The 25,744-nt window shown below is 40.4% G+C and overlaps 1 protein-coding gene across 2 annotated transcripts in view; it reads right to left on the reverse strand.

Moving 5' to 3' along the window:
• LOC123765990 (N-acetylated-alpha-linked acidic dipeptidase 2) overlaps positions 1-25,744 on the reverse strand; it is a 98,997-nt gene that overhangs the window by 57,385 nt on the left and 15,868 nt on the right. For both annotated transcript variants that reach the window (XM_069337240.1, XM_069337241.1), the window contains exons 5-7: positions 24,193-24,339; positions 22,864-22,931; positions 8,564-8,755 (exon numbers count right to left, since the gene is read on the reverse strand). In XM_069337240.1, the coding sequence (XP_069193341.1) occupies positions 8,564-8,755; positions 22,864-22,931; positions 24,193-24,339 (407 nt within the window). The remainder of the gene's footprint in view (positions 1-8,563; positions 8,756-22,863; positions 22,932-24,192; positions 24,340-25,744) is intronic.

Here is a 25,744-nt window from a genome sequence, read left to right on the forward strand (position 1 = left end):
TGTTAAGATGACGGCAAAGGCCTTACACAGAGATTTTGTAAACCAATAGCGACGCATTTCTTCTGTATCCAACTGTTAGCCTCTGTAGTAGTGCGGGTCGGCAGCATATAATGTCTTGATTTCCTTCATCGTCATGTTCAGGGGTTTAGATGATTTCCCTCCGGCGTGATGTTTTATTAATCCGATGAGATGAGGTTGATGAGGGTCGTCACCAATTCGATTGTTGAATTGAGGGGGTTCACCATAGACAATCTCTCCCGGCATGGCTCGGTCTCTTCTCTCTGTACGATTTTTGTAGGGTAGTTTGCTCCGATGAATGCGAGCATAGGGATAACGAGTCCATAATTCTTCAACCACCCCACTCATCATCACACTACTGGCGTCCATATCGTAGATGATGCAGTCGGAGTAAGAGTACTCCGAAAAAGATGAAAGGCTGCCAGCTACAGTCGTCAACATCTTATCAGATGAGTAGAGTGGAGGAAATGAGTCAGAGAGTGGAGAGCAGTCACCCCTTTATACGGTCGTGCGAAAGTTAGTGGGTTTCCTGTTTTGTTTCGTCCCTGTTTCCCTGGGGCGGACTAAAATCACTTTGACGTTATAAGGTTTTAAACTCCCCTGCATATTTTGAATAATGGGGAGGTAAGTACTTTCCCACTCTACATCTTCACACCGACCTGACATACCTACACCGCAAGGAAGAATAACTTTCGTGATCTCCTCAGTATCTTCAATATACAATATGAGTTCTTCTAAAGATTTCGCCAAGTATAACAACCGGTTTTCTTTCGTATCAGCACGCAAACCTTTAACCATAGAGTAATCTTTTGATTTATCAGTAATGGCTTGAGCAATATCATTCTTCTCAATAGACTTCCCTAATCCATACTGACTTGCCAAGGCTACTATGCTTGGTCCTTGACTGTCTCTGCTGATGGGAATGGTTCCCGGTGTTGGACGGTCTTCTCTGATGCATCTCTTTAGATTATACAATTGCGTTCTGACGTAAGCGGAGGCGTGAGGATACATATCCACAATGTCCTGCGACATGCCGTAGGGGGAGCATGATATACAATTTACAGAGTAGACAATGCAGCATTCTCGATTGTTAAACTCTTCATCTGTCATGTACCCGTGATGAATTTCTACTGGATTCATTTTGGCTGTGGAGTTCATTTTTTTTCCCCAAAGTGATATAGATCAAATACCCAGGTGTGATGAGCGGGCAGTAATGAATTAGTCGGATCAACCCCCCTTTTATCCCCCTTGGCGCGTGTGCGGCACGCGCCTGCTCCCAGGATAGTTTCCAGTTAATGATTAACCACGCTCTGTAGCTGTGTATTTTATATTATTATTATTATTTATTTATATAATAAATATATAAATATTATTATTTAATAAACGTGGATTATAGTCCTTTCTAGCAGTAAGATAGGGTGTAATACTATAATGTGGGCAATGGGGTTTTATATAGACTTTGCACCACGCTACAATTTTTCTAAGTTGAGGAGAGCTTGGTATATTCCTTCACAACTCGTTCACTATAGAAATTAGTCTAAGGTGGTGCTGTATATATATATATATATATATATATATATATATATATATATATATATATATATATATATATATATATATATATATATATATATATATATATATATATATATATATATATATATATATATATGTATATATATATTATTACTATTATTATTATTACTATTATTATTATTATTGAATAATTGTAGGTGCTGTATAATGGAGCGGAGAAAACTCGGGTATCTACCATTCTCTATACCCGTATACCCGGAGATGGCGGGGTATAAGACTCGTTTGGCATCATTTGGAATCATCTGGCCTGATATGTGTGGTCAGTCTCCAGCAGAATTGTCCCGTGCTGGCTTTATCTCTAGTGGTGAGTAGTGGAAGATATTATTATTATTATTATTATTATTATTATTATTATTATTATTATTATTATTATTGTTATTATTATTATTATTATTGTTATTATTATTATTATTATTATTATTATTGTTATTATTATTATTATTATTATTATTATTATTATTATTATTATTGTTATTATTATTATTATTATTATTATTATTATTATTATTATTATTATTATTAATGTTATGGTCTTAATGTATTCACATGAGTCAAGTCTGTGTGAGGCGTCCTAGTATTTACTTTCTCATTTATTATTTATATATTTATTTATTTATTTATTTATATTTTATATAAAAATATTTATATATTTTTGTCTTTTTTCTTAGGAGTTGAAGATCATATACGGTGTTTTTATTGTGGTGGAGGACTTGTTAACTTCGAACATTTGGACAACCCCTGGACGCTCCACGCCCGATATTATCCACAGTGCATCTACTTAAATCTGATGAAGGATCGAGCTTTCATTAAAAATGCACTCCCTTTCTCACCTCCTCGGCTGGCAAAACCTGTAGATGAATCACTGATTATCACTCTCCTGCAAGGACTTGGTTATTTCAATGGACTTGCTATTACGATGAGATTCCCATACAGCACCCTGCGAGCCGCCCTAATAGAATACCTCAAGATTACAAAGGATATATTACCACTCCTTGGCGAAACTAACTGTGAAGAGGTGCTGATGTGGTTTTTAGATCACGTGGATGAAGGTGAGGACCCACTCACAGATGAGGTAGCCGAATCTCCCTTAATTAGAACTATTAATGTCCCAAGGTGTTATCTCCCCCCGCCCAGTTCCCGCAGTAGTGGAGGTAGATGACCGTGAGGGTGTTGTTGATGTTGCAGAAGAGATTGTGATGCCTGGTGTAGGTAGGTTTTATTGTAAGGTGTGTTACACCCAAGAAATAAACACTGTTCTCATTCCCTGTAGGCATATGGTAATATGTTCGGATTGTGTAACAAGATGTGACAAATGTCCTGTATATTGAGGAGATGTAGTACATCTATTTCTCCCTATTATCTCTTAATAAACAAATCTAAAGTTGATTCTTTTATATTATCCTTAATAATTATTATTATTATTATTATTATTATTATTATTAACGCTGAGGGTGATGGAGGTGTGTGGTAAGGAGGCACCCTCCACCCTCTTGAAAGGGCGTATATAGCTCGCCCTGACCTGGTAGGGGCAAACACTCCATCCATCGATCCTTCCAAACATGACCGCACGAGCCTCTGCTACCGGTGTAGCCGCTCCTCACTCGGTTGGTGATGGGAGCTTAGGTCAAGCCCTGGCAATAATACGTGGGATGTTTCCCTTAAGTCGAGTTATATCGTGCTAAGATGCTTCTTGTTGTTTGTTGATGTTGATGTAGTAATAACAAAATAATAATAATAATGGGAAGATTGTGTTTTGTGTGTGTGTGTGTGTGTGTGTGTGTGTTATGCTAGTAGTGTAAACTTTTTTTTTAGATTACCTGGAGAATGCTAGCAGTCGCAGCAGCAGCACCACCAGCAACAGATCCACCTCCGGGGGGAATATTTTCATCTTGGGGAATACTCACATACACACAAACACCGGGGAGGTGTTTGTGACCTCCCCCCCTACTCCAGACGAGCACGGTGTTAGCACTCCCTCCCACGGCGTTGTTAGTGCCAGTAGTGACATGGGCACAGCTGGTGTCAGCCCGGCTGGTGACACACTCACCGCAAGTGATTGTCTCCCAACACACTCACTGCTGCTCCTGCTGATGGAGATCGTGGGTGATAGTAGTAGTAGTAATAACACTATCCCTCATTGTGTACTCGCTGGCAAGACCGGTGATGAGGGAGGGAATAACGCCTTATATTTTATGAATACCATTGAAGAGGGGCTGTCCCCAAGCCTTTTAACCGGGGTGTGTAGAGTTGGTAATGACACTACTACTACTAGCAGTATTAGGACTGAAGAAGTTGTAAGAACGAGTGGGGATATTTCACAGGGGGGGAGAGTATCCGGATCTCTTGACTATGAGTGAAAGTATTGATGACGCGGTGTTTGCCGCCATTTCTCTCTCAGAGGATAACCCCCCTACTCAGACCGAAAATGATTTGAATGTAGAAGCCTTACTGGATGAGCGTATAATGCTTACAGATTTTTTTTTTTGTGATATATACAAGAGTTGTTACATTCTTGTACAGCCACTAGTACGCGTAGCGTTTCGGGCAGGTCCCTGGAATACGATCCCCGCCGCGAAGAATCGTTTTTTCATCCAAGTACACATTTTACTGTTTCATTAAACAGAGGCTACAGTTAAGGAATTGCGCCCAGTAAATCCTCCCCGGCCAGGATACGAACCCATGACATAGCACTCGCGGAATGCCAGGCGAGTGTCTTACCACTACACCACGGAGACTGTCAACAAAGGGGTTTGCTAACAGACGTTGATATGAAACTTTTCCTCAACCCCCAACTTAGTTCACTCCAAGTCACATCTACGAACCATAGCCCTAAACCTAGCTCACACCCCTCCTCGTCCACAACCCACAACTCTAAACTAAGTTCACACAAACCCACATCTCGGGCTAGAGGTCGTGATGAATGGAACACCATGTCTCAGTCGGTGATAATAAGCAGTGATGACGAAGACGAAAACTTCACCCCACTGCGAAGGATTCGAGTTGGGGACGATCTTAATAGATCCGGCTATATTGATACCACTAGTGATAGTGATAACGAGGTTGAGCGTAAAATAACCGCACCTCCCCCTCCCAAACGACAGATTATGATGATGAAACGAAGTGATAATCGTCTGACTATAGAAAAACCTAAACAAAATCGAAAATCTAAGCCTAAAGCTAAAAAAAAATTATTTGAAACTCCGCTGAAATCCAGTAGTCGTGTAACTGCATTATGATACGATATGATATGTTATCTCCATGTGATTGCATTATGGTGTGTTATGTCTACCAGTTATTATGTAACTGTCTTATGTTATGTCTACTAGTTATTGAATAAAACGTATTAAGAGAAGGATAAACTATTTTTTCACCCACTATGCTAACACCAGTCTCTGTTTCTTCTACCAGATAGACTGCTAAAACAGTCATAACCAGAGCTAACTATTTTAAATTAAAAGTGCAAAGATGTTTCGGAGTATTTTAGTCAAGAAATGACACAAAATTGTGTTTATTGACTAGTGCGAGGCAGAACAAGAGATCAGGAGGTATATGTTGTGATCACGCAGATGACAAAAAAAATAGAATTTGTAGGTGGTGAACACGTCTCCCCAAACTCTTCTGTGCATATTTCACAAGGTCTTTCTTCCTAACTCTCCCCTCTTAGTTCATTGACTGGTGGCCCACCTTTGTTTAAAATTAAATCTACAAAGCTTCACATTTTTCAAAATGTTATTTGGACATCAGACAGAAAGTTGATTTCCATGTTACGTTACAATGTGTTACAGAGGGCTAAAACTATCTCACAGTAATATTTATATTTGATAAGAGATGTAATGGAGATGGACTAAGTCATACTTTTCATATCACAATGTTACTTTGGACTGCACTAATGGGTGATGAGCACGAAGGACGATGGTGAGTGAAAACTTGGCACTAAGGAGGGACACGAAGGTCAGACCCTAACGAGACGGACTGATGTTTCACTCATTCAGTATCAGAGCCTTGAACATTCTGTGACATTGTCTTGCTATGATAATGCCATTGTGTGTTACAAGGTCTGCACAGCAATAATGGGTGTTGGATGAAGAGGTTTTGGAGATTGAGTAGACACGCTTACATTTCAATGATATTTATTTGGACAGCAGATGTTGCAATCACATACACACACAATTAACAAAAAAAAAAAAAAAAAAAAAAAAATTGTAGGTAGTGATCATATCTCCCGTGTCGATGTGCCGACGTATATTGAATTTTGTAACTAGCTCGTCATGATTGTAACTTGCTTAGTTAAAATGAATTGCAGGGTTCAGTCCTTGACCCCTTTATGTGCCTCTGCAAGCCTATCCTTTACTGGCCATATGGCTAACTGCCCTGTGTGATTGGGCTGTTTAGCATCACGTAGGTAGTTCTTGACACACTATGTAACCCTGCATATAATGTAGAGAAGCTGTATAAATAATCAGGTACCTTGTTAATCCTTGTGGTTATCTTATCTTGAGGTTATCTTGAGATGATTTCGGGGGCTTTAGTGTCCCCGTGGCCCGGTCTTCGACCAGGCCTCCACCCCCAGGAAGCAGCCCGTGACAGCTGACTAACACCCAGGTACCTATTTTACTGCTAGGTAACAGGGGCATAGGGTGAAAGAAACTCTGTCCTTTATTTCTCGCCGGCGCCCGGGATCGAACCCGGGACCACAGGATCACAAGTGCAGCGTGCTGTCCGCTCAGCCGACCGGCTCCCCAAAACTCACACACTTGGGAGTGTGTCAAACTCCCAAGATGGAAGCCGCCCAGGTCTGCATTTGTAATTTGTATGTTGAGCTCATGGCTCACCTTTGAGAAAGAACATTGTCACACTCAATGCTATGTCCCAGTGTGTCAGGAGAGAGAGTGTTGGTACACCCTATTGCCATCACTCCCACCAGTGTGTTGGGGATGGTAAGTGGAACAGGTGGGGCCTGCTGACAGTAGTTTCATCTCCCTTTCCTTAACGAAGCCACAGTGGATAGGGGAACCCCGGCACTTCCTGCTCGTTTAGGAGGAACTAATAGCAGTCATTTTGCTCACCGTCAATACGGATGCTTTGTGTGAGAAAAAGTTAAAATATTCAGCAAAGAATGTTGTACCGTGATGCTAATGTTATAAAAGGTGCATATATTCTCTCTTTCACTAGCGAGAAAACTCAAACATTCTGGCTGAGGTGTGTGCTATGTCAAAACTCTCTCAAAAGCAGTCCTCCAGACCCATGGAGTGGGAAATTACCGGTGATAGATGCGGCTTGTCACCTGACGAGGGGAGCTGAGGGGAAGTGGGGCGGGAGGGGAAGATATGACCCCACTAGCTACTGGAGATAGTCTTCCAGTTAGCCACTGAACGGTGGACAGTACACACCTCCCAGACCCCTCTGTAGACTTTGAAAAACGATTAAGATTAATGGACCACATCCGCCCCTGGTGCGGCTCTCAACTCGACCTGGTCTGACATCTAACTAATGCCCTCATCCTATACACACACGTGCATTGTTACATAAAACAGACTTTCTCTGCCAACTGCTACCTCCTCTCATTCACATCTTAAGAGAGTCTGCTCTCTTTCTCTCTCTCTCTCTCTCTCTCTCTCTCTCTCTCTCTCTCTCTCTCTCTCTCTCTCTCTCTCTCTCTCTCTCTCTCTCTCTCTCACTCTCCTCAACACTTCCTGCCGGCGTATGGGGGAACTAATCACGTCACTGATCATCGCCAAACACAGCTGCATTAGCTCAGAAAAAAGTTAAAAGATTTCTTCGCTCGAAGAAAATAATGACTGTCAAAAAAACGCAAAACACATTCCACCCTCGCTTCTCAACCACAATGGTCTCCAACCTTTTCCGGCCGAGGGGAAGCAGCCATCCCTCATCCCTCCCTCTCCCCTCAATATATCCAGGCCATGTAGCCACCCTCCCCCCTCCCCACCTACATAGTCTTACTTAGCCTCATCTATTGATCAAACTATATATCTCTACACACAGGATTAACTCTACGGCAAACACACATACGTATTCATCTACTCTTATCCCCCTATTCTACTCTTCTCCTCCTATTCCTTACTCTACCTACATACTCTCATAACCCCCCCCCCCCAATCAATCCATAACACCTAACAAGACACCGGACGCTCACACACGTCCGACACGCGCCAAACATCTGGGAAAAATCCCCCACATACCGGAAGGCATACATATCTTGCACCAGCTGCCCACCTGGGTAGATGGTGTGCACGGTTCTAGTCCTCAACTTCACTACTTGGAAGCAGTGAGCATTTCCTCTCTGGATTGCCACACTAAGGCGCTGAAAAAGAAAACTGGCAGCTCTAGTGTAAACCGGGCCAAGTCGGGGCCGTTTTGCTTTTTTCGATGGCCCCAACTTGGCCCGGGTGTTTTTAGTTACCCCAGTGAGATTTGAAGGCCCCAACTTGGCCCGGGTATTTTCGTTACCCCAGCAAGCCTTGCGCAGACATTTGAACCACCCCTCCGCTGGCACTCGGATGGCAATCTTGAGCATAGTATTTTATCAAATCACCTCATTTATTGAGGCACACGTGAGGAACACAAATGCGAACAAGCTTGAATGGTCCCCAGGACTATATGTAACTGAAAACTAAAACCCCAGAAGTGACTCGAACCCATACTGCCAGGAACAATGCAACTGGTGTGTACAGGACACCTTATCCACTCGACCATCACGACCGGACAAAAGCTGATGAAGCTGAAGCTATTTGCCCAACTGCCCGCCGGCACTCTGATGGTAATCTTGGGCATAGTATTTTATCAAATGACCTCATTTTATGTTGCACAAGTGAGGAACACAAATGCGATCAATGCAGAGAACACAAATGCAGGGCCAGGAATCAGCTAACAAAAGACCATTAAAGGATATTCAAGAAAATCCTAAAAACATCTTGCCCGTAGCACCTACATTGTCATGGGTGTAACAAATATCCATGCTGGGTATTCCCAGATTGTGTTGGAAACCCATGTAGTCGCTGCCTGACCCAATAGCCTGCAAAAGTGGGGTGTCAGGCTGGAGGGGGTCTGGTCTCCTAGCTGCCCAGGTGGTGTATACACTCTTCCTGCCGACCATAACTTCGGCCGGATCTGGGTTAGGGATCTGAAATAAGGGGGACAAATAAATATATGGGTACAACCTTTGGCCGCGTTTGTAGGCACCCTCGACCTCGAAGAAGACAATATGCAGCATCCGGGGGGAGTTTCGCGGGGCACCCGAGTACACTGACATACTGTCTTCTCCTACCACCCAGTATAATTTTGTAGATATGAGCGCGTGCTACTGACACTCTACTACTACTGACACTTATCATACTTAAGGAGAAAAATAAACTTTCTTTGTTCCCCATTTCACTCTGTTTTTTCCACAATATATATATATATATATATATATATATATATATATATATATATATATATATATATATATATATATATATATATATATATATATATATATATATGTCGTACCTAGTAGCCAGAACGCACTTGTCAGCCTACTATGCAAGGCCAAATTTGCCTAATAAGCAGAGTTTTCCTGAATTAATATATTTTCTCTATTTTTTTTCTTATGAAATGATAAAGCTACCCATTTCATTATATATGAGGTCAATTTTTTTTTATTTTAGTTAAAATTAACGTAGATATATGACCGAACCTAACCTAACCTAACCTATCTTTATAGGTTAGGTTAGGTTAGGTAGCCGAAAAAGTTAGGTTAGGTTAGGTTAGGTAGGTTAGGTCGTCGAAAAACAATTAATTCATGAAAACTTGGCTTATTAGGCAAATCGGGCCTTGCATAGTAGGCAAAAAAGTGCGTTCTGGATACTAGGTACGACATATATATATATATATATATATATATATATATATATATATATATATATATATATATATATATATATATATATATATATATATATATATATATATATATATGTTACATCTTGTAACCTTTAAATATATACAATAAAGCAAAAAAAAATCATAGGGAAGGGTGGTAGGAGAAAAGTACACAGAAACTTTATGGGAGGGGACCTAAACATTCCCTCTAATGCGTTATGTGTGGTTTCCCCCGAGGATAAGGGTCCCCCTTCTTCCTGCTGGGTGGTACTTCCCTATATATATATATATGTCGTACCTAGTTGCCAGAACGCACTTCTCAGCCTACTATGCAAGGACCGATTTGCCTAATAAGCCAAGTTTTCCTGAATTAATGTTTTTACGACTACCTAACCTAACTTTTTCGGCTACCTAACCTAACCTATAAAGATAGGTTAGGTTAGGTTAGGTAGGGTTGGTTAGGTTCGGTCATATATCTACATTAATTTTAACTCCAATAAAAAAAAAATTGACCTCATACATAATGAAATGGGTAGCTTTATCATTTCATAAGAAAAAAAATAGAGAAAATGTATTAATTCAGGAAAACTTGGCTTATTAGGCAAATCGGGCCTTGCATAGTAGGCTGAGAAGTTCATTCTGGCTACTAGGTACGACATATATATATATATATATATATATATATATATATATATATATATATATATATATATATATATATATATATATATATATATATATAAATATATATATATATATATATATATATATATATATATATATATATATATATATATATATATATATATATATATATATATATATATATATGTTGTACCTAGTAGCCAGAACGTCGTACTCGGCCTACTATGCAAGGCCCGATTTGCCTAATAGGCCAAGTTTTCGTGACTTAATATATTTTCTCAATTTTTTTCTTATCAAATGATAAAGCTACCCATTTCATTATGTATGAGGTCAATTTTTTTTTATTGGAGTTAAAATTAACGTAGATATATGACTGAACCTAACCAACCCTATCTTTATAGGTTAAGTTAGGTTAGGTAGCCGAAAAAGTTAGGTTAGGTTAGGTAGGTTAGGTAGTCGAAAAACAATTAATTCATGAAAACTTGGCTTATTAGGCAAATTGGGCCTTGCATAGTAGGCTGAGTACAACGTTCTGGCTAATAGGTACAACATATATATATATATATATATATATATATATATATATATATATATATATATATATATATATATATATATATATATATATATATATATATACATATATATATATATATATATATATATGTATATATATATATATATATATATATATATATATATATATATATATATATATATATATATATATATATATATATATATATATATATTCAAATGTGAATAACCACAATTGAAAAATAGAGATTGCTTAATGCGTTTTCGGCTAATTCGCCTTCATCAGAGCAAAGTAGAATGAAGATAAGAAAACATTGTTGGTCAGACCTTTATATCCGCCTGGGGAGATCACCTGACCACCAAGAATAAGTGAAGGAAACGAATCATAAGAAAGAAGGTAACTGCAGAAGGCCTATTGGCCCATTCGAGGCAGCTTCTATAAATATCTCCAAGTGTCATACGTGTTAAATGGATGCTAAATTGATTTGATGTGCTATATTGAGGCTTAAACACTGATCGAACTTGTACATACCGGGGCTCACATTAAGGCTGTTGTTACAATGTTTGATCAGAGCAGACTCGATCACGTTTCGTTCATCAAAAACCTTACTTTTAACAATTCATTTTGCCCCTGTGAAGTCGATAGAATGATTACATAAACTGGAATGTAAATTCAATGCACTAGAGTGCTGGGCTGTACGAATAGCATATGAATGCTGTTTTAAACACAAGGAAAGAGATTTACCTGTCTGGCCGATGTAAACACATGCACACTCATTACAAGGGATGGAATACACACAACCTGCTACAGACGAGGGCGAGTTCTTAATTAACATGGACTTAACTGTATTATCATTTTTGAACACTAAATTAATATTAAGGTTTTTCAGGGTTGGGGCAAGATTTACTAGACCATCAGAATATGGTAATACCAACGAATTTTTCAGTTCTGGTTTAGACTTAGTAGTCTGTTTGTAGAACGTCCTTTTTGCTTGACCAAACGCAAGATTCAAGATCGATTTTGGGTATTTTAACTTCTTCCCAATTTCAAATATATTTGCTATTTCTTCATCAAAAAATTCCGGACTACAAACTCTCAGTGCTCTGAGAAACATACCAGAAAAAACTGCCCTCTTGACCTGAACATGATGATTTGAATAGAAATGTACATACGAGCACACATTGGTAGGTTTCCTATACACATTGAATTTGAAACTTCTACCAATTCTATGAATCATGATGTCTAAAAAAGGCAGAACACCATTCACTTCGTTCTCAATTGTGAATTTAATCTATTATTAAATCTATTAATCTCCTACCAATTCTATGAATCATGATTCATAGAATTGGTAGGAGTTTAAAATTCAATGTGTATAGGAAACCTACCAATGTGTGCTCGTATGTCCCATGTTTCTACATTTTCAGACCTTGTCAACCTTATTCTAGTCGAAGAATTCTTTCGACGTATTCCTGCTTCTGTCCGTCTTCACTTAGCGGATAAGGAGGAAACTGACTACATCAGATGTGTGAAGTCGGCTGACACCTACAGCCTTATACACAGGTTGACAACTGACACATCTTCCAGTAAGAAATCTTGGTCCGATTATAACAAAGTGAGTATCCATCAAACAACCTATCAATTATATTGTAAGTATTGCAAGCTCTATGAACATATCATAGATAAATGTGGAAAAGGCCAATACAAAGGCAATAGTGAAACTCCTAAACCCAAACCGACTCCTCCTAAGTCCGGTAAGTCTGTGATGAATATTTGTGTTCCTGTTAATGATCTTTCTCTCTTCAGCAAACACCTGTATCCTGGAACTGTTTCTGCCAACAGTACAGATTCGGAGGGATGTTCTAAAGTGAAGATCTTGAGGGACATGGCTGCTCTTCAGTCTATCATTTTGAAATCAGTTGTGCCTAACACCACCTACACCGGGGAGACGGTCCTTACCACTGACCTCACTGCTACCACTCCGTATCCACTCGCCAGAGTCCACCTGGATTGTCCTTTCGTACAAGGTGAAGTTCAAGTCGCCATCCGGGAAAAGCCTTTTCCCATGAAAGGGGTACAACTTCTCCTGGGAAACGACTTGGTCGAAGATCTTTAACCTTCCAACTTGATCATCATGGACAAACCCCAGGTATGTGACTCTGTAGTGGAAAACCCCATCTTGAAGTATGTTCCAGCAGAGGTCCAAGAAAGTGATGAAGTCTCTCCTCCGGTTTTGGTGACAACCCGTGCGCTAGCTGCACGCCCACAACCAGCTGACTCTACTGCAAGTCCCTCAAGCCCATCAGAATCTACCACTGAATCTTACTATGTTGGAGTTCCGTAAGTTACAGAGGGAAGATCCTTCATTAACACCATTATTCTTCCAGGCCGAGACTCAACCTGACAGTATTCCTGGGTTCTTCATAGAGAACCAATTGCTCTACCGGAGGTACCGACCCAGTAAACTAAAGGAGGATGACGATTTGTTATACTCAAATTCTATGTCAGTTGAAATATAACCAATCACAGGCAAGTAGGCCTCTGACGTCATGCCAGACAGAGGAGCATCAGCCATGCTCCCAGCAGCCTCAGTTCTCCTCACAGACTCAGAGTAGGTGGACCTCGGCTGGCCAGATATATACCTTGTTGTCTCGGTCAATAAATATATACAGAAGCGACTACTGTGTCTACATTCACTTTACATGTTTCACTTTCCGCAATCACATCCGACAACTCAGGCACTCCCTGAACCTTAACTCTTATTCTGGTGAGAGAATGAGGGTGTAGCACAGTGTCAGTAGCCGTGGAATCACTGACTTCAGAGATGGAAGCTGCCAGGCGAGCGAGACAACGAGAATCTGTTAGGGCGTCCCCTTCCAGAAAGTCCCGATACTAATTCTCCTTAACAACTGCACAACTACTATGCTTCAATCGAGTGCCTGTTTTCTCGGGTATGCTACCACGACAATGATCTGACAAACCTACGCTAGCAAGGCGGGTGTCAACAAAATTAACGTAATCTGATTGAAGGTTGAACTCATGGCCCTGTCGATACATGCTACACAAGGTATGACGTGGTCTTTGATACTTATGTTCCAACGATGAGGAAACAATGCAATATTTTCATCAATCATGGTGTACAGACCTAAGAGAATGTCTCCAGGAAAATGAATAACGTCAACAACTAAACATGTTATAGACAATGTGACATCATTGAACTTGAGTGGGAGGTCAATTTCACCCTGAACTTTTACTTTATTTCCTGAAATACCACTTAGAAAAGGTATGTGTGACTGTTTTAAAGTAGTAGGGTGCTTACTTTCAATGTCTCTAAGAGCTTAGGGCTTGACAATAGTAACTTTTGCACCTGAGTCAAGAAAAACTTTTAAAACTCTACCATGTACAATGGCTGATACAAGGGGACCATCACTTGAGACTGGACAAGTTACTACTTTTGACTTATGTTGTCTGGAATATCTGCGTCTTGTTTGGGTCAAATTTACTGTGGATCCGTCAACATCTACAACTGGTCTAGAGTCAGTGTCCTCCTCTGTCAAGTGTCCAAATCTATTTTGGGTAGCTACTGAATACACAGGGAGGGCACTAGGATTGGCTAGCTTGAATTGGTTAGCGGATGGCCTTGGGGGTTTCCCGACGACATGGAGTGAACATTCTGAGCTCCAGCATTCTGTGACTGAGTATTATAATTTGAAGTTGCATTATAGCTGGGCTGGGAGTTGTAATTACGTGAGTTCTGATAATGTCTTGGACGCTGTGCGCCTCGCCAAGACTGACCGTGGGAGTTACGAGGTGGAGATGTCCTTTGAATAGCTTTACAATCCGCAGTGTGGTGACCAACTTGCTTATGGTACTTACAATATGGAAGCCTAGAGTGATTAGATTGACGAGGGGACCGAGCGAATTGTCTAGGAGGTGATGATCTAGGGGCGGACCAACAGTCCCTTGGGAGGTGGTTACTCTTACCACAATGCCAACATGAGGGAGTGGATGGTTGTGGACTATGGCGTCTCGGCAATTTATGAGGCGGCGAATTTGACTGGGGGCTACGAGCATGGGTACGCTTCTGCGGCCAAGAGTTTTGAGAGTTTGTGGGAGGATGCTGAGAGCTTGTTACTACATTTACAGTATCAGAGGATGGCAACAGTTGAGCACTTCGGGGAGCTAGTTTATCGGCGGCATTGTTAATAGCCTCAAATACTTCACCAATTTCATGTTTAACTCTAAAATTTTGTTGCTTGATGATCGGTTTAGTATGTTTTGGGGCGCAATGCATTAAAGTACCAAATGCTATTATCTTGGCCATAGCCTCAGGGGACAGATTATTGTCTTTATCTAACCAAGTCGAATTATTCATAGCAGAAACTAAGGCATAAAGATACTGATCGAGACGGCTAGTAAACGCATTAAACGATTCACCAGGCTGCATGGTGGCATTGGCAATTTTCTTAACTAACCTATACGGGTCAAGGTCTCCTTTATTAACAAAGCGACGGCGAAAGAAATCCTTAAATTCGGGCCAAGACTTGAGGCTAACAATGGCTTTCTCATCAACAACAAAACATGCATCACCTTTGGTTGTGTCCACGGCTGACCGTGCAATTGCTAAGTATTCGGCATCAGTAGGCTTAGAAAAACGTGCAACTGTTTTCGCTTCAACCTTACTAAACCATGACTAATAAGCGGGATTCACCAGCAAAAAGAGGAATAGCCATTTCCTGAGCTGATCTCTGGCCATTGGGACGAGCAACTGTTCCCGTTGATTCTGAAGGAGTTTCAACAGTGGTAGGCATTGTCACAGCCGTGGAAGTAATATTTGAACGCAGATTATAATTAAGTGCACCTGGCATTAGAAATAGTATACACAAAAATAAACACACAAAAAAATATCAACTTGGCTAAAGTAAGAAAAAAATGGCACAAATAAAATTATTAAATTGGGCTAGGCAACAAATAATTAAGAACAAGCAAAATTGTGCATTAAATTAGCAATCTGGTATGAATATGGCTGGGATTAGAAGCATGTAAATTAATTAAACCCAGACTAGGCACAGCAATTTAGAATATAAAAACTGGAAAAAGCAATTGCAAAATTTCATTAAAAAGATTCAACACAACAAGTGGCAATGCAAGAAATATGGATGTAGCACATAAACTGGACACAGGAATGTATATAACTGCTATGGTAAAAGTTTAAAATAAAATGCTTAAAGGATAAATTTCAAGTTAGGTCTGGAGAAATATAAAAAAAATTCTGTTCTATTGTCTATGGAAATCTCAAAAACAAATTTCTATTATGCAAAATAAACTGCTAGAAACAATTATTTCTTACTTCTCTCACCTTTGAATTCACTAATGACACTAGTAACAATTAATGAATAATGGAATCAATGCAGGGAATATTGAAATGACTCAGAGAAACTATGGGAATGGAGTACTGAACCAGCTCCAATATTTAACAAGTCACTGAATGGTAAATTCACAGGATATTATGGATATATTTACGTTAAACCTCATTAAATCATAGCACACGATATCTTAGCTCATAATTACTTAACTCAGGGCTGCAGGATTTGCAATATAACAATGGCCAAAACGAAAAACGGTAACCAGACGTGTGAAGAGCACATGTGAGGTGTGTTTACAAACTGGTGAGATGGCAGCGCTCTTGGCGGTGGTGGCGCGAAACTCAGGGGGGCCCCACACTGTTGATGTTGGGAGTGCAAAGATAAATTCGGACGATGACGAGATTGCGACGATGGCGGTGGAGAAACACGATTGGGAGGCAGGAGTTCACACAAAATGATGTAGCAGGGGCTGGTGGAGATGATGAGAGGTGGCGATGTGTGTGAGCTTGGGAGGGAGGCAAGGTGGCGACACTTAGTCAAACAATTGTAGTCTTCTTTTTTTTCACCAATTCCTCTTGAATAACTGTACAACACCCACAATAATCAGTTGATACTTGCGACGATGGCTGACGACGATTTCAGTAGCTTGAACACTCACAAAGCTTGATACTGTCAGCGTGGGCGGCGGTGGTGGTGGTGGTGGGTGCAGGTTCCCACGTGATGGCGCGAGATTCAAAAATGGCTGGCGCGGAAGCTTCCTTCCTCCTCACTGATGAATTAACGTTCAAACAGGAAATTATTGACCCTTACTGCTGAGACGTTGGCCTGGAGTAGTGGTTGATGGCAGGACCCCGGTCTGGCACAATATTTGATGCGTGGGTGGCAGGATGGCGCGGCTATGGAGGCGGCTGATGGCGGTGGCGGCGGTGGCGGCTGTACTGTGAAACACAAGGCGATGCTGGGTACTTGAAGTTTTCGTTTCCAGAAAAAAATATCTGGGTCCCACTGCTGCTACCAGTATTCGTTTGTCTTGTTCGGGTTGAATGTAGACACAGTAGTCGCTTCTGTATATATTTATTGACCGAGTCAACAAGGCATATATCTGGCCAGCCGAGGTCCACCTACTCTGAGTCTGTGAGGAGAACTGAGGCTGCTGGGAGCATGGCTGATGCTCCTCTGTCTGGCATGACGTCAGAGGCCTACTTGCCTGTGATTGGTTATATTTCAACTGACATAGAATTTGAGTATAACAGATTGGGCTAATGTTTTTTTTTTTTTTTTTTTTTTTTTTTTTTTTTTTTTTTTTTGTGATATATACAAGAGTTGTTACATTCTTGTACAGCCACTAGTACGCGTAGCGTTTCGGGCAAGTCCTTAATCCTATGGTCCCTGGAATACGATCCCCTGCCGCGAAGAATCGTTTTTTCATCCAAGTACACATTTTACTGTTGCGTTAAACAGAGGCTACAGTTAAGGAATTGTGCCCAGTAAATCCTCCCCGGCCAGGATACGAACCCATGACATAGCGCTCGCGGAACGCCAGGCGAGTGTCTTACCACTACACCACGGAGACTGCATGTTGTTGTTGATCAATGTTGATCAATGTTGATCAATGTTGTTGAATGTTGATCAACTAGTAGTTCCCACCAGCCTTCGGCCTCATATTCTACACCTGGCCCATGGAGCACTTTCTCACTATGGTTTTAAAAAACCTATCACGGAATCAGACAAGACTACTACTGGCCAGGTATGATTAAAGATATAAAAACTTATGTACAACAGTGTCATACATGTCAGATGGCAGGAAAACCTAACATCCCGATTCCCAAGGCTCCTTTGATTCCTATCCCGGTGCCTTCGGAACCTTTTCACAGACTCATCATAGACTGTGTTAGTCCTCAACGTATGTGCCTCAGTTTCCTCAAAACTTAAAGCACATTCTAGAGAGAGTACGTAAATTTGCCAATGATAATTTATTGAAAGCTCAAGATAGGATGAAGACTCATTTTGACCAACGCAGCAAAATCAGGAAATTTAAAACAGGAGACTTCGTGTTGTCCAATTTTCTGATCCCTGGTTCTCCATTGCAAAATAAGTTTTCAGGACCTTACCGCATCAAGGAGTGCAGAAACAACCACAACTACGTTCTTGAGACTCCTGATCGGCAGCGGAGGACCCAGTTGTGCCACGTCAATCTTTTGAAGGCATATAAAGGTATTCCCCCCACTGTGCTAATATCTCTCTCCACTTATAAAGATCCATACCTCCACAGTGAGACCTTTCCCCTGCTTCTCCTCCTGAAAGCACTAACTCTGAGTCAGTGCCTTCCAACTCGGAAATCCTTACTGATCTTCCTTAATATTTACAAGACTGTAATAGTGCTCCTCTCATCAAAGTTCTTCAAGAACATCAGAAGCTGTTCAGCGATGATCCCCAAGAGTTTAATGTGGTTCAGCACGACATTCAGCTGCTTCCTAACACCCGGCCGATTCGTCAACACTTCTACCGTATCAGCCCGAACAAAAAGGAAGTTATGCGTGCTTAAGTACAGTACCTTCTGGATCATGGGCTGGCCACCCCTTGTGAGTCCCCTTGGGCCACACTCTGCATCTTGGTGCCGAAACCGCACGGTAAAGTTCGACTATGTACCGACTATAGGAAACTGAACCTTGTGACCGTCAAGGATGCTTACCCTTTACCTCGTATAGATGATATCCTTGACGCAGTAGGCAATGCTAATTATTTGTCCCAAATTAATTTGGGACATTTTGCCAAATAAGCCTGACAGAGCGAGCTAAGGAAATATCCGCATTCACCACTCCTTTTGGCCTGTACAAATATGAACACCTTCCTTTTGGACTGTGTAACGCCCCGGCCTCCTTCCAGCGAGCTGTCAACCGCGTCATCTGCGGCCTAGATCACACCTACGCCGACTTGGATGACCTCGTTGTCGCAACCAACACCTGGAGCGAACATCTGCTCCAGCTGCAACGATTGTTCTCCAAGCTCCTGACAGCTGGCCTCACCATCAACTTGGGCAAGTCCACCTTTGCTAAAGGTAAAGTGCGTTATCTTGGTCATGTGATTGGGAATGGCAGCATAGCTCCTTTAACCATTCACACTCAAGCCATTCAGCATTACCTACAACCAAGAAGCAGCTCCTGCGCTTCCTTGGCCTGGCATCTTACTATCGTAGGTTTGTGAAAAATTTTAGTACGGTAGCGACACCATTGATTAATCTGACCAGCCCCAAGCAACGGTATCATTGGACCATTCAACAGACCGTTGCCTTTGAACAACTAAAATCTCTGCTATGTTCTGATCCCATTCTCGCCTCTCCAGATATCACGAAGCCCTTCATCATCAATGTCGACGCAAGTGGCACCGGCATCGGGGGCGTCCTGATGCAACAACGTGGCGAAGAGGTTCTTCCTGTCAGCTACTACAGCTACAAGTTCAAGCCCCATCAAAGGAACCATAGCACCATAGAAAAGGAACTCCTCTCCATCGTCCTGAACCTGCAACATTTCGAACCTTACCTACAGGGGAATCGGTCTATTACCATCTTCTCAGACCACAACCCCCTACGGTTACTGCAACAGGCCCAATTCAGCAATCAACTTCTTTTACGCTGGGCTCTGTACCTGCAGAATTTTAATCTGGAGATCTTCTTCATCAAGGGGTCGTACAACATCATAGAATACGCCCTCTCCAGAGTCTACGAGGTAGAGACAGCTACTCCTACCTCTCTACCATCTACTGCAGTAACGTAACCCATAAGAGCAGGCTTCGGGGGAGAGCTATGTCGATAATCTCCTTCAAGAGAGATTTGGCCTGCTCTTTCCTATCATCATGTTACTTCAGTACATCTACAACATCTAGATACTACAATCAAGAGTAGTACATATTTAGTAGAATATGTTGCTACAGGGGGTATACATACCCTACACTCGCTCTCCACCTCCTCCTCCTCCTCGCTGTCGCCACGCCACCCTCGTCGATCACCAAACTACCACTTCCAGCCAGCACGCGTCCCATTGGTGAATCGGCGACTCCACTCGACTTCAGCGCCATCTGCATAGCCGATGATTAAGCGTGCACGAGCCGTTGGATTTAGAATATTCAGTGCTCTCAAGGCTGATACATCAATCTAGTATATGCTCTGTGTAATAGTGGAGATTTTCAGCCAGCTAATATATATATATATATATATATATATATATATATATATATATATATATGTCGTACCTAGTAGCCAGAACGCACTTCTCAGCCTACTATGCAAGGCCCGATTTGCATAATAAGCCAAGTTTTCCTGAATCAATATATTTTTCCTAATTTTTTTCTTATGAAATGACAAAGCTACCCATTTCATTATGTATGAGGTCAATTTTTTTTTATTGGAGTTAAAATTAACGTAGATATATGACCGAACCTAACCAACCCTACCTAACCTAACCTAACCTATCTCTATCGGTTAGGTTAGGTTAGGTAGCAGAAAAAGTTTGGTTAGGTTAGGTTAGGTAGGTTAGGTAGTCGAAAAAACATTAATTCATGAAAACTTGGCTTATTAGGCAAATTGGGCCATGCATAGTTGGCTGAGAAGTGCGTTCTGGCTATTAGGTACGACATATATATATATATATATATATATATATATATATATATATATATCTATATCTATCTATCTATATCGTAGCCAGAACGCACTTCTCAGCCTACTATGCAAGGCCCGATTTGCCTAATAAGCCAAGTTTTCCTGAATTAATATATTTTCTCAAATTTTTTTTCTTATGAAATGATAAAGCTACCCATTTCATTATGGATGAGGTCAATTTTTTTTTTATTGGAGTTAAAATTAACGTTGATATATGATCGAACCTAACCAACCCTACCTAACCTAACCTATCTTTATAGGTTAGGTAGTCGAAAAACAATTAATTCATGAAAACTTGGCTTATTAGGCAAATCGGGCCTTGCATAGTAGGCTGAGAAGTACATTCTGGCTACTAGGTACGACATATATATATATATATATATATATATATATATATATATATATATATATATATATATATATATATATATATATAAATTAAATAATGTAACTAGTAGCCAGAACGCACTTCTCGGTCTACTATGCAAGGCTCGATTTGCCTAATAGGCCGAGTGATTTTCTTTGTTTTCAATAAATTGTTTCCTATTGGTTTATTTTAAATATGATTAATATATTATATTAGGAACATAAATAATTGACTTCGTTATGTTAGTTTAGGTTAGGTTAGGTAGGGGTTAGGTTCGGTCATATATCTTCGTTAGTTTTGACTCAAATTTAAAAAAATGAACTCATACATAGTGAAATGGATAGCTTTATCATTTCATAATTTTTTTTTAGAGAAATATATGAATTCAGGAAAACTTGCCTTATTTGGCAAATCGGGCCTTGCACAGTAGGCCGAGAAGTGCATCCATAGGTACGCATATGCATGTATGAATATGTGTGTGTATATATATATATATATATATATATATATATATATATATATATATGCATATGCATATGCATATATATATATATATATATATATATATATATATATATATATGCATATATATATATATATATATATATATATGCATATATATATGCATATACACATACACACGATTTATTTTTTCTTCGGAGAGGTTAGAAAGCTATGTAATAAGAATTGTAAAAATAGCAAAGTCTCATCTCCATAGTTTGTCGGCAATGTGGACTTCCTCAGATGCTGCTGCTGCCACCTGAGTCCGTAAGGACGCTCCAGGAGTCCATATGGTCGCTCCAGGAGTCCGTCTGGACGCTCCAGGCGTACCTATGGACGCTCCAGGCGTACCTATGGACACTCCAGGAGTCCATATGGACGCTCCAGGAGTCCATAAAGTGAAGGAGACTGACATGCCACCGGCTTCCTGTCCTCGTCGAAACCTCGTCGAAGTGTTAGTGGCCTTAAGGTAAATTCAGGTAAATATGAGATCGTAATATTTATCTGTTTCCACTTCAAATATGTTTGAAAAGAATTAAGAGCCAAGTATGCGCACGTAATCAACCATTTATAAAGCGCTGTAGTATCCTTTATTAATTGTAATTGTATAAAACTGTGTAGTAATAGGCATAAAGGGGAACACAAGCTGCTGTTCACTGAATAATTACAACAATACCAACAGCTTGGTTCGGTGTTGGGTTTAAGGCCTATTCCATACAAGAGTCTCATCAGTCTCATATAGAATGTGAAACTGGTCATCTAGCAAGTATTAGTCGAGTCCTGAGCCCGCCCACTTAACACATGACGAAACTACAACGTTGCTACAACATTAAAACAAATTTTAACACCTAGTAAGTTGTAACAACTTTCTAATATGTCATAAAAAATGTTATAACAAGATGTAACAACATTCTAATAAGTCATAAAAACCTTTTAACAAGATGTAACAACTTTATTACAAGATGTAACTAGGGAAACATAGGGACCGTTACATTGTGTGTTTGCTGGGCAAGAATGATGTAAACTCTCTGTATATATATACACATCGAGAACTGCATATACACTACTCGGCGGTGAATGTACAGCATAAACATTTACCTGAAATTAAATTGAATTTGAATCAGGTAATTTAAATTACCTGAAATCACCAAGTAAATTGAATTCAAGCATACATCATTACTCATGCATGCTGATTATATGCATATATTGAGAACAATAGTGTACGTGTATGATAATAATATGCACATACTAAATATGTGCATATAACGAGAATCAATAAAAGCGAATAAAACATCACCTTTTTTGCACTCTCGAACACCGCGTCAGTGAGAAGAGGTGAGGACATCGTGCGCAGTGTGTAGTTACCTGGAAATTGAGTGTTTATATAATAATAATAATAATAATAATCAGAGATTTTCTGGAGCGTGTGCGTGGGAATACCCAGCACCCAGGTTCGAACCCGCATCACGGCTCCTATGGATTTTCTAAATAATAATATTAATAATAATAATAATAATAATTCATTATGTTGGAGGACAGGAAGCCAGAGTGTATTGATACACGTTAGATTATATCAAGGTCCCATATTATATATATAATATATCAGATATATCTCACGATAGATTAATATATCATGAGATATATTTATATATAAGTGAGAGAAGTACATATGTGTGTGTGTGAGTAGGGGGGGGGGGGGTCAAAGAGAGAGAGATCTGTTAAAGTGCTTGATGCTATGACACTGTGTGTGTGTGGGGGGGGGGGTCAAAGAGAGAGAGATCTGTTAAAGTGCTTGATGCTATGAGACTGTGTGTGTGTGGGGGGGGGGGTCAAAGAGAGAGAGATCTGTTAAAGTGCTTGATGCTATGAGACTGTGTGAGTGGGGGGGGTCAAAGAGAGAGAGATCTGTTAAAGTGCTTGATGCTATGAGACTGTGTGAGGGGGGGGGGGTCAAAGAGAGAGAGAGATCTGTTAAAGTGCTTGATGCTATGAGACTGTGTGAGTGGAGGGGGGCAAAGAGAGAGAGAGATGTGTTAAAGTGCTTGATGCTATGAGACTGTGTGAGTGGGGGGGGGTCAAAGAGAGAGAGATCTGTTAAAGTGCTTGATGCTATGAGACTGTGTGAGTGGGGGGGGGGGGGTCAAAGAGAGAGAGAGATCTGTTAAAGTGCTTGATGCTATGAGACTGTGTGAGTGGGGGGGGGGGTCAAAGAGAGAGAGAGATCTGTTAAAGTGCTTGATGCTATGAGACTGTGTGAGTGGGGGGGGCAAAGAGAGAGAGAGATCTGTTAAAGTGCTTGATGCTATGAGACTGTGTGAGTGGGGGGGGGCAAAGAGAGAGAGATATCTGTTAAAGTGCTTGATGCTATGAGACTGTGTGAGTGGGGGGGGGGCAAAGAGAGAGAGAGATCTGTTAAAGTGCTTGATGCTATGAGACTGTGTGAGTGGGGGGGGGGCAAAGAGAGAGAGAGATCTGTTAAAGTGCTTGATGCTATGAGACTGTGTGAGTGGGGGGGGGGGCAAAGAGAGAGAGAGATCTGTTAAAGTTCTTGATGCTATGAGACTGTGTGAGTGGGGGGGGGGCAAAGAGAGAGATCTGTTAAAGTTCTTGATGCTATGAGACTCACCTTCCAGTGCCATGTCAACATTGAGGTAAGCCACAGCTCTGTCAGACAGCTGTTTAGCGAACTGTTGTGTCCACTCCGTTGAGCCCACCGCCATGTACTCCTCGGCGCCCCATCCGCAGAACACCAGGGACCGTCTGGGTCGCCAACCTGTAAGGTCATCAGTCATTACTTCTCATGCCCGAAACGCTTTGCGTAATAGTGGCTTTAGGCATTGTATGTACTAGCCCTACCTATAAGTCCACCAATCTTTGTAAAAATTTCTTGTATGTATGTACCTTACCTAAATAAACATTTATTTATTTATTTTATTTATTATTGTAGGGCTCATCTTCCCTGTGTAACAGTTTAGCTACTTATAAAGAAGCTTGTATATCTTGCATTGAATTGTATTGTATCATGGGTAATCTAGTTTCTGCAGTCAGTGTAGTTTCTACCTGGAAAGCTGGGAAGGGTTAATCCCTAGGGATTAGCGGGGTAGTAATCCATGCAAGATTGTCACATCCTTCCTCTGAGTAATTCATTAAATTAGATAAATCCCTGTTACAACTCAATACAGTACTGTATTTAATAATCAACCTTGCTAAGTGACCTATGTAATTACATAATTTTGAGTAAAAGTTAACCACTCTTACTTGCATATAGGCATATGATTCAGTCAGCATGAGAACTAGTTTGTCCTGGTGGGTTGCCAGATCCAAATTGCTAAAAGTAGCGAGCTGACGGTCTAAAAGTAGCGAATATGTAATAAGAGTAGCCCAATTTTTTTTGTTTAGTGACTGATACGGGTTTCAAAGTAATCTAATTTGATATATAGAGTACATTAAACGATTTTAATTGTTTTATTAATACTATCTATGCATATATATATTTAACCAATATGATATGATAACTTATCAATGTTTACTGTATGAAGCCTAATGGGTGTGGAGTCCTTCCACGTCTTTACAGTTTTAGATTACCAAGATCTTGATCTGAATCCACAACCTCGTTCTTGTATATTGCAGACTCATATTTAAGCATTGACATGAGTGGTTCAAATGACGAGCAACAAGTTACATTTTCTTCAAGATATGTTTTGATTGTCAAGATTGATGTCAAAAGCTTAAGTCCCATTCGATTTCTCAGTTTAGTTTTCACAGACGTTCCTCTCGAAAATATCCGTTCAACTAGGGCATTACTGATTAGTAAGCTGTATATTTTCAATGCAAACTCAGCGAGGTCAATCAGTATGGGATTGCCAGCAGCGTTCTTGACAGTTATTGTCTTGGTCTAAAATGACGATTCAGATGTAGGAATTTGTCCCTCACAAATGTTGGATCAGTCAATAGTTAACGGAAGGCGCCACTGACTTTCAATTTCACTAAGCTTGGATTGGTCAGCTAATACTAATGGAAGTTCTGAGAATGGTGGCCATGTGTGGTTAAGGCATATGATAGGTGACAGATTTTTCACCTTTTTTAAAGTTTCAACATTACTTAGAATACGAGAAAGAAGCTATTTGCAAGTTTTCATTAAAAAATTATCGCATTTTTCTTGAATATTTTGAAACTTT

This window comes from Procambarus clarkii, chromosome 37 (genome assembly GCF_040958095.1).
Source record: "Procambarus clarkii isolate CNS0578487 chromosome 37, FALCON_Pclarkii_2.0, whole genome shotgun sequence".
NCBI classification, from domain to species: Eukaryota; Metazoa; Arthropoda; class Malacostraca; order Decapoda; family Cambaridae; genus Procambarus; species Procambarus clarkii.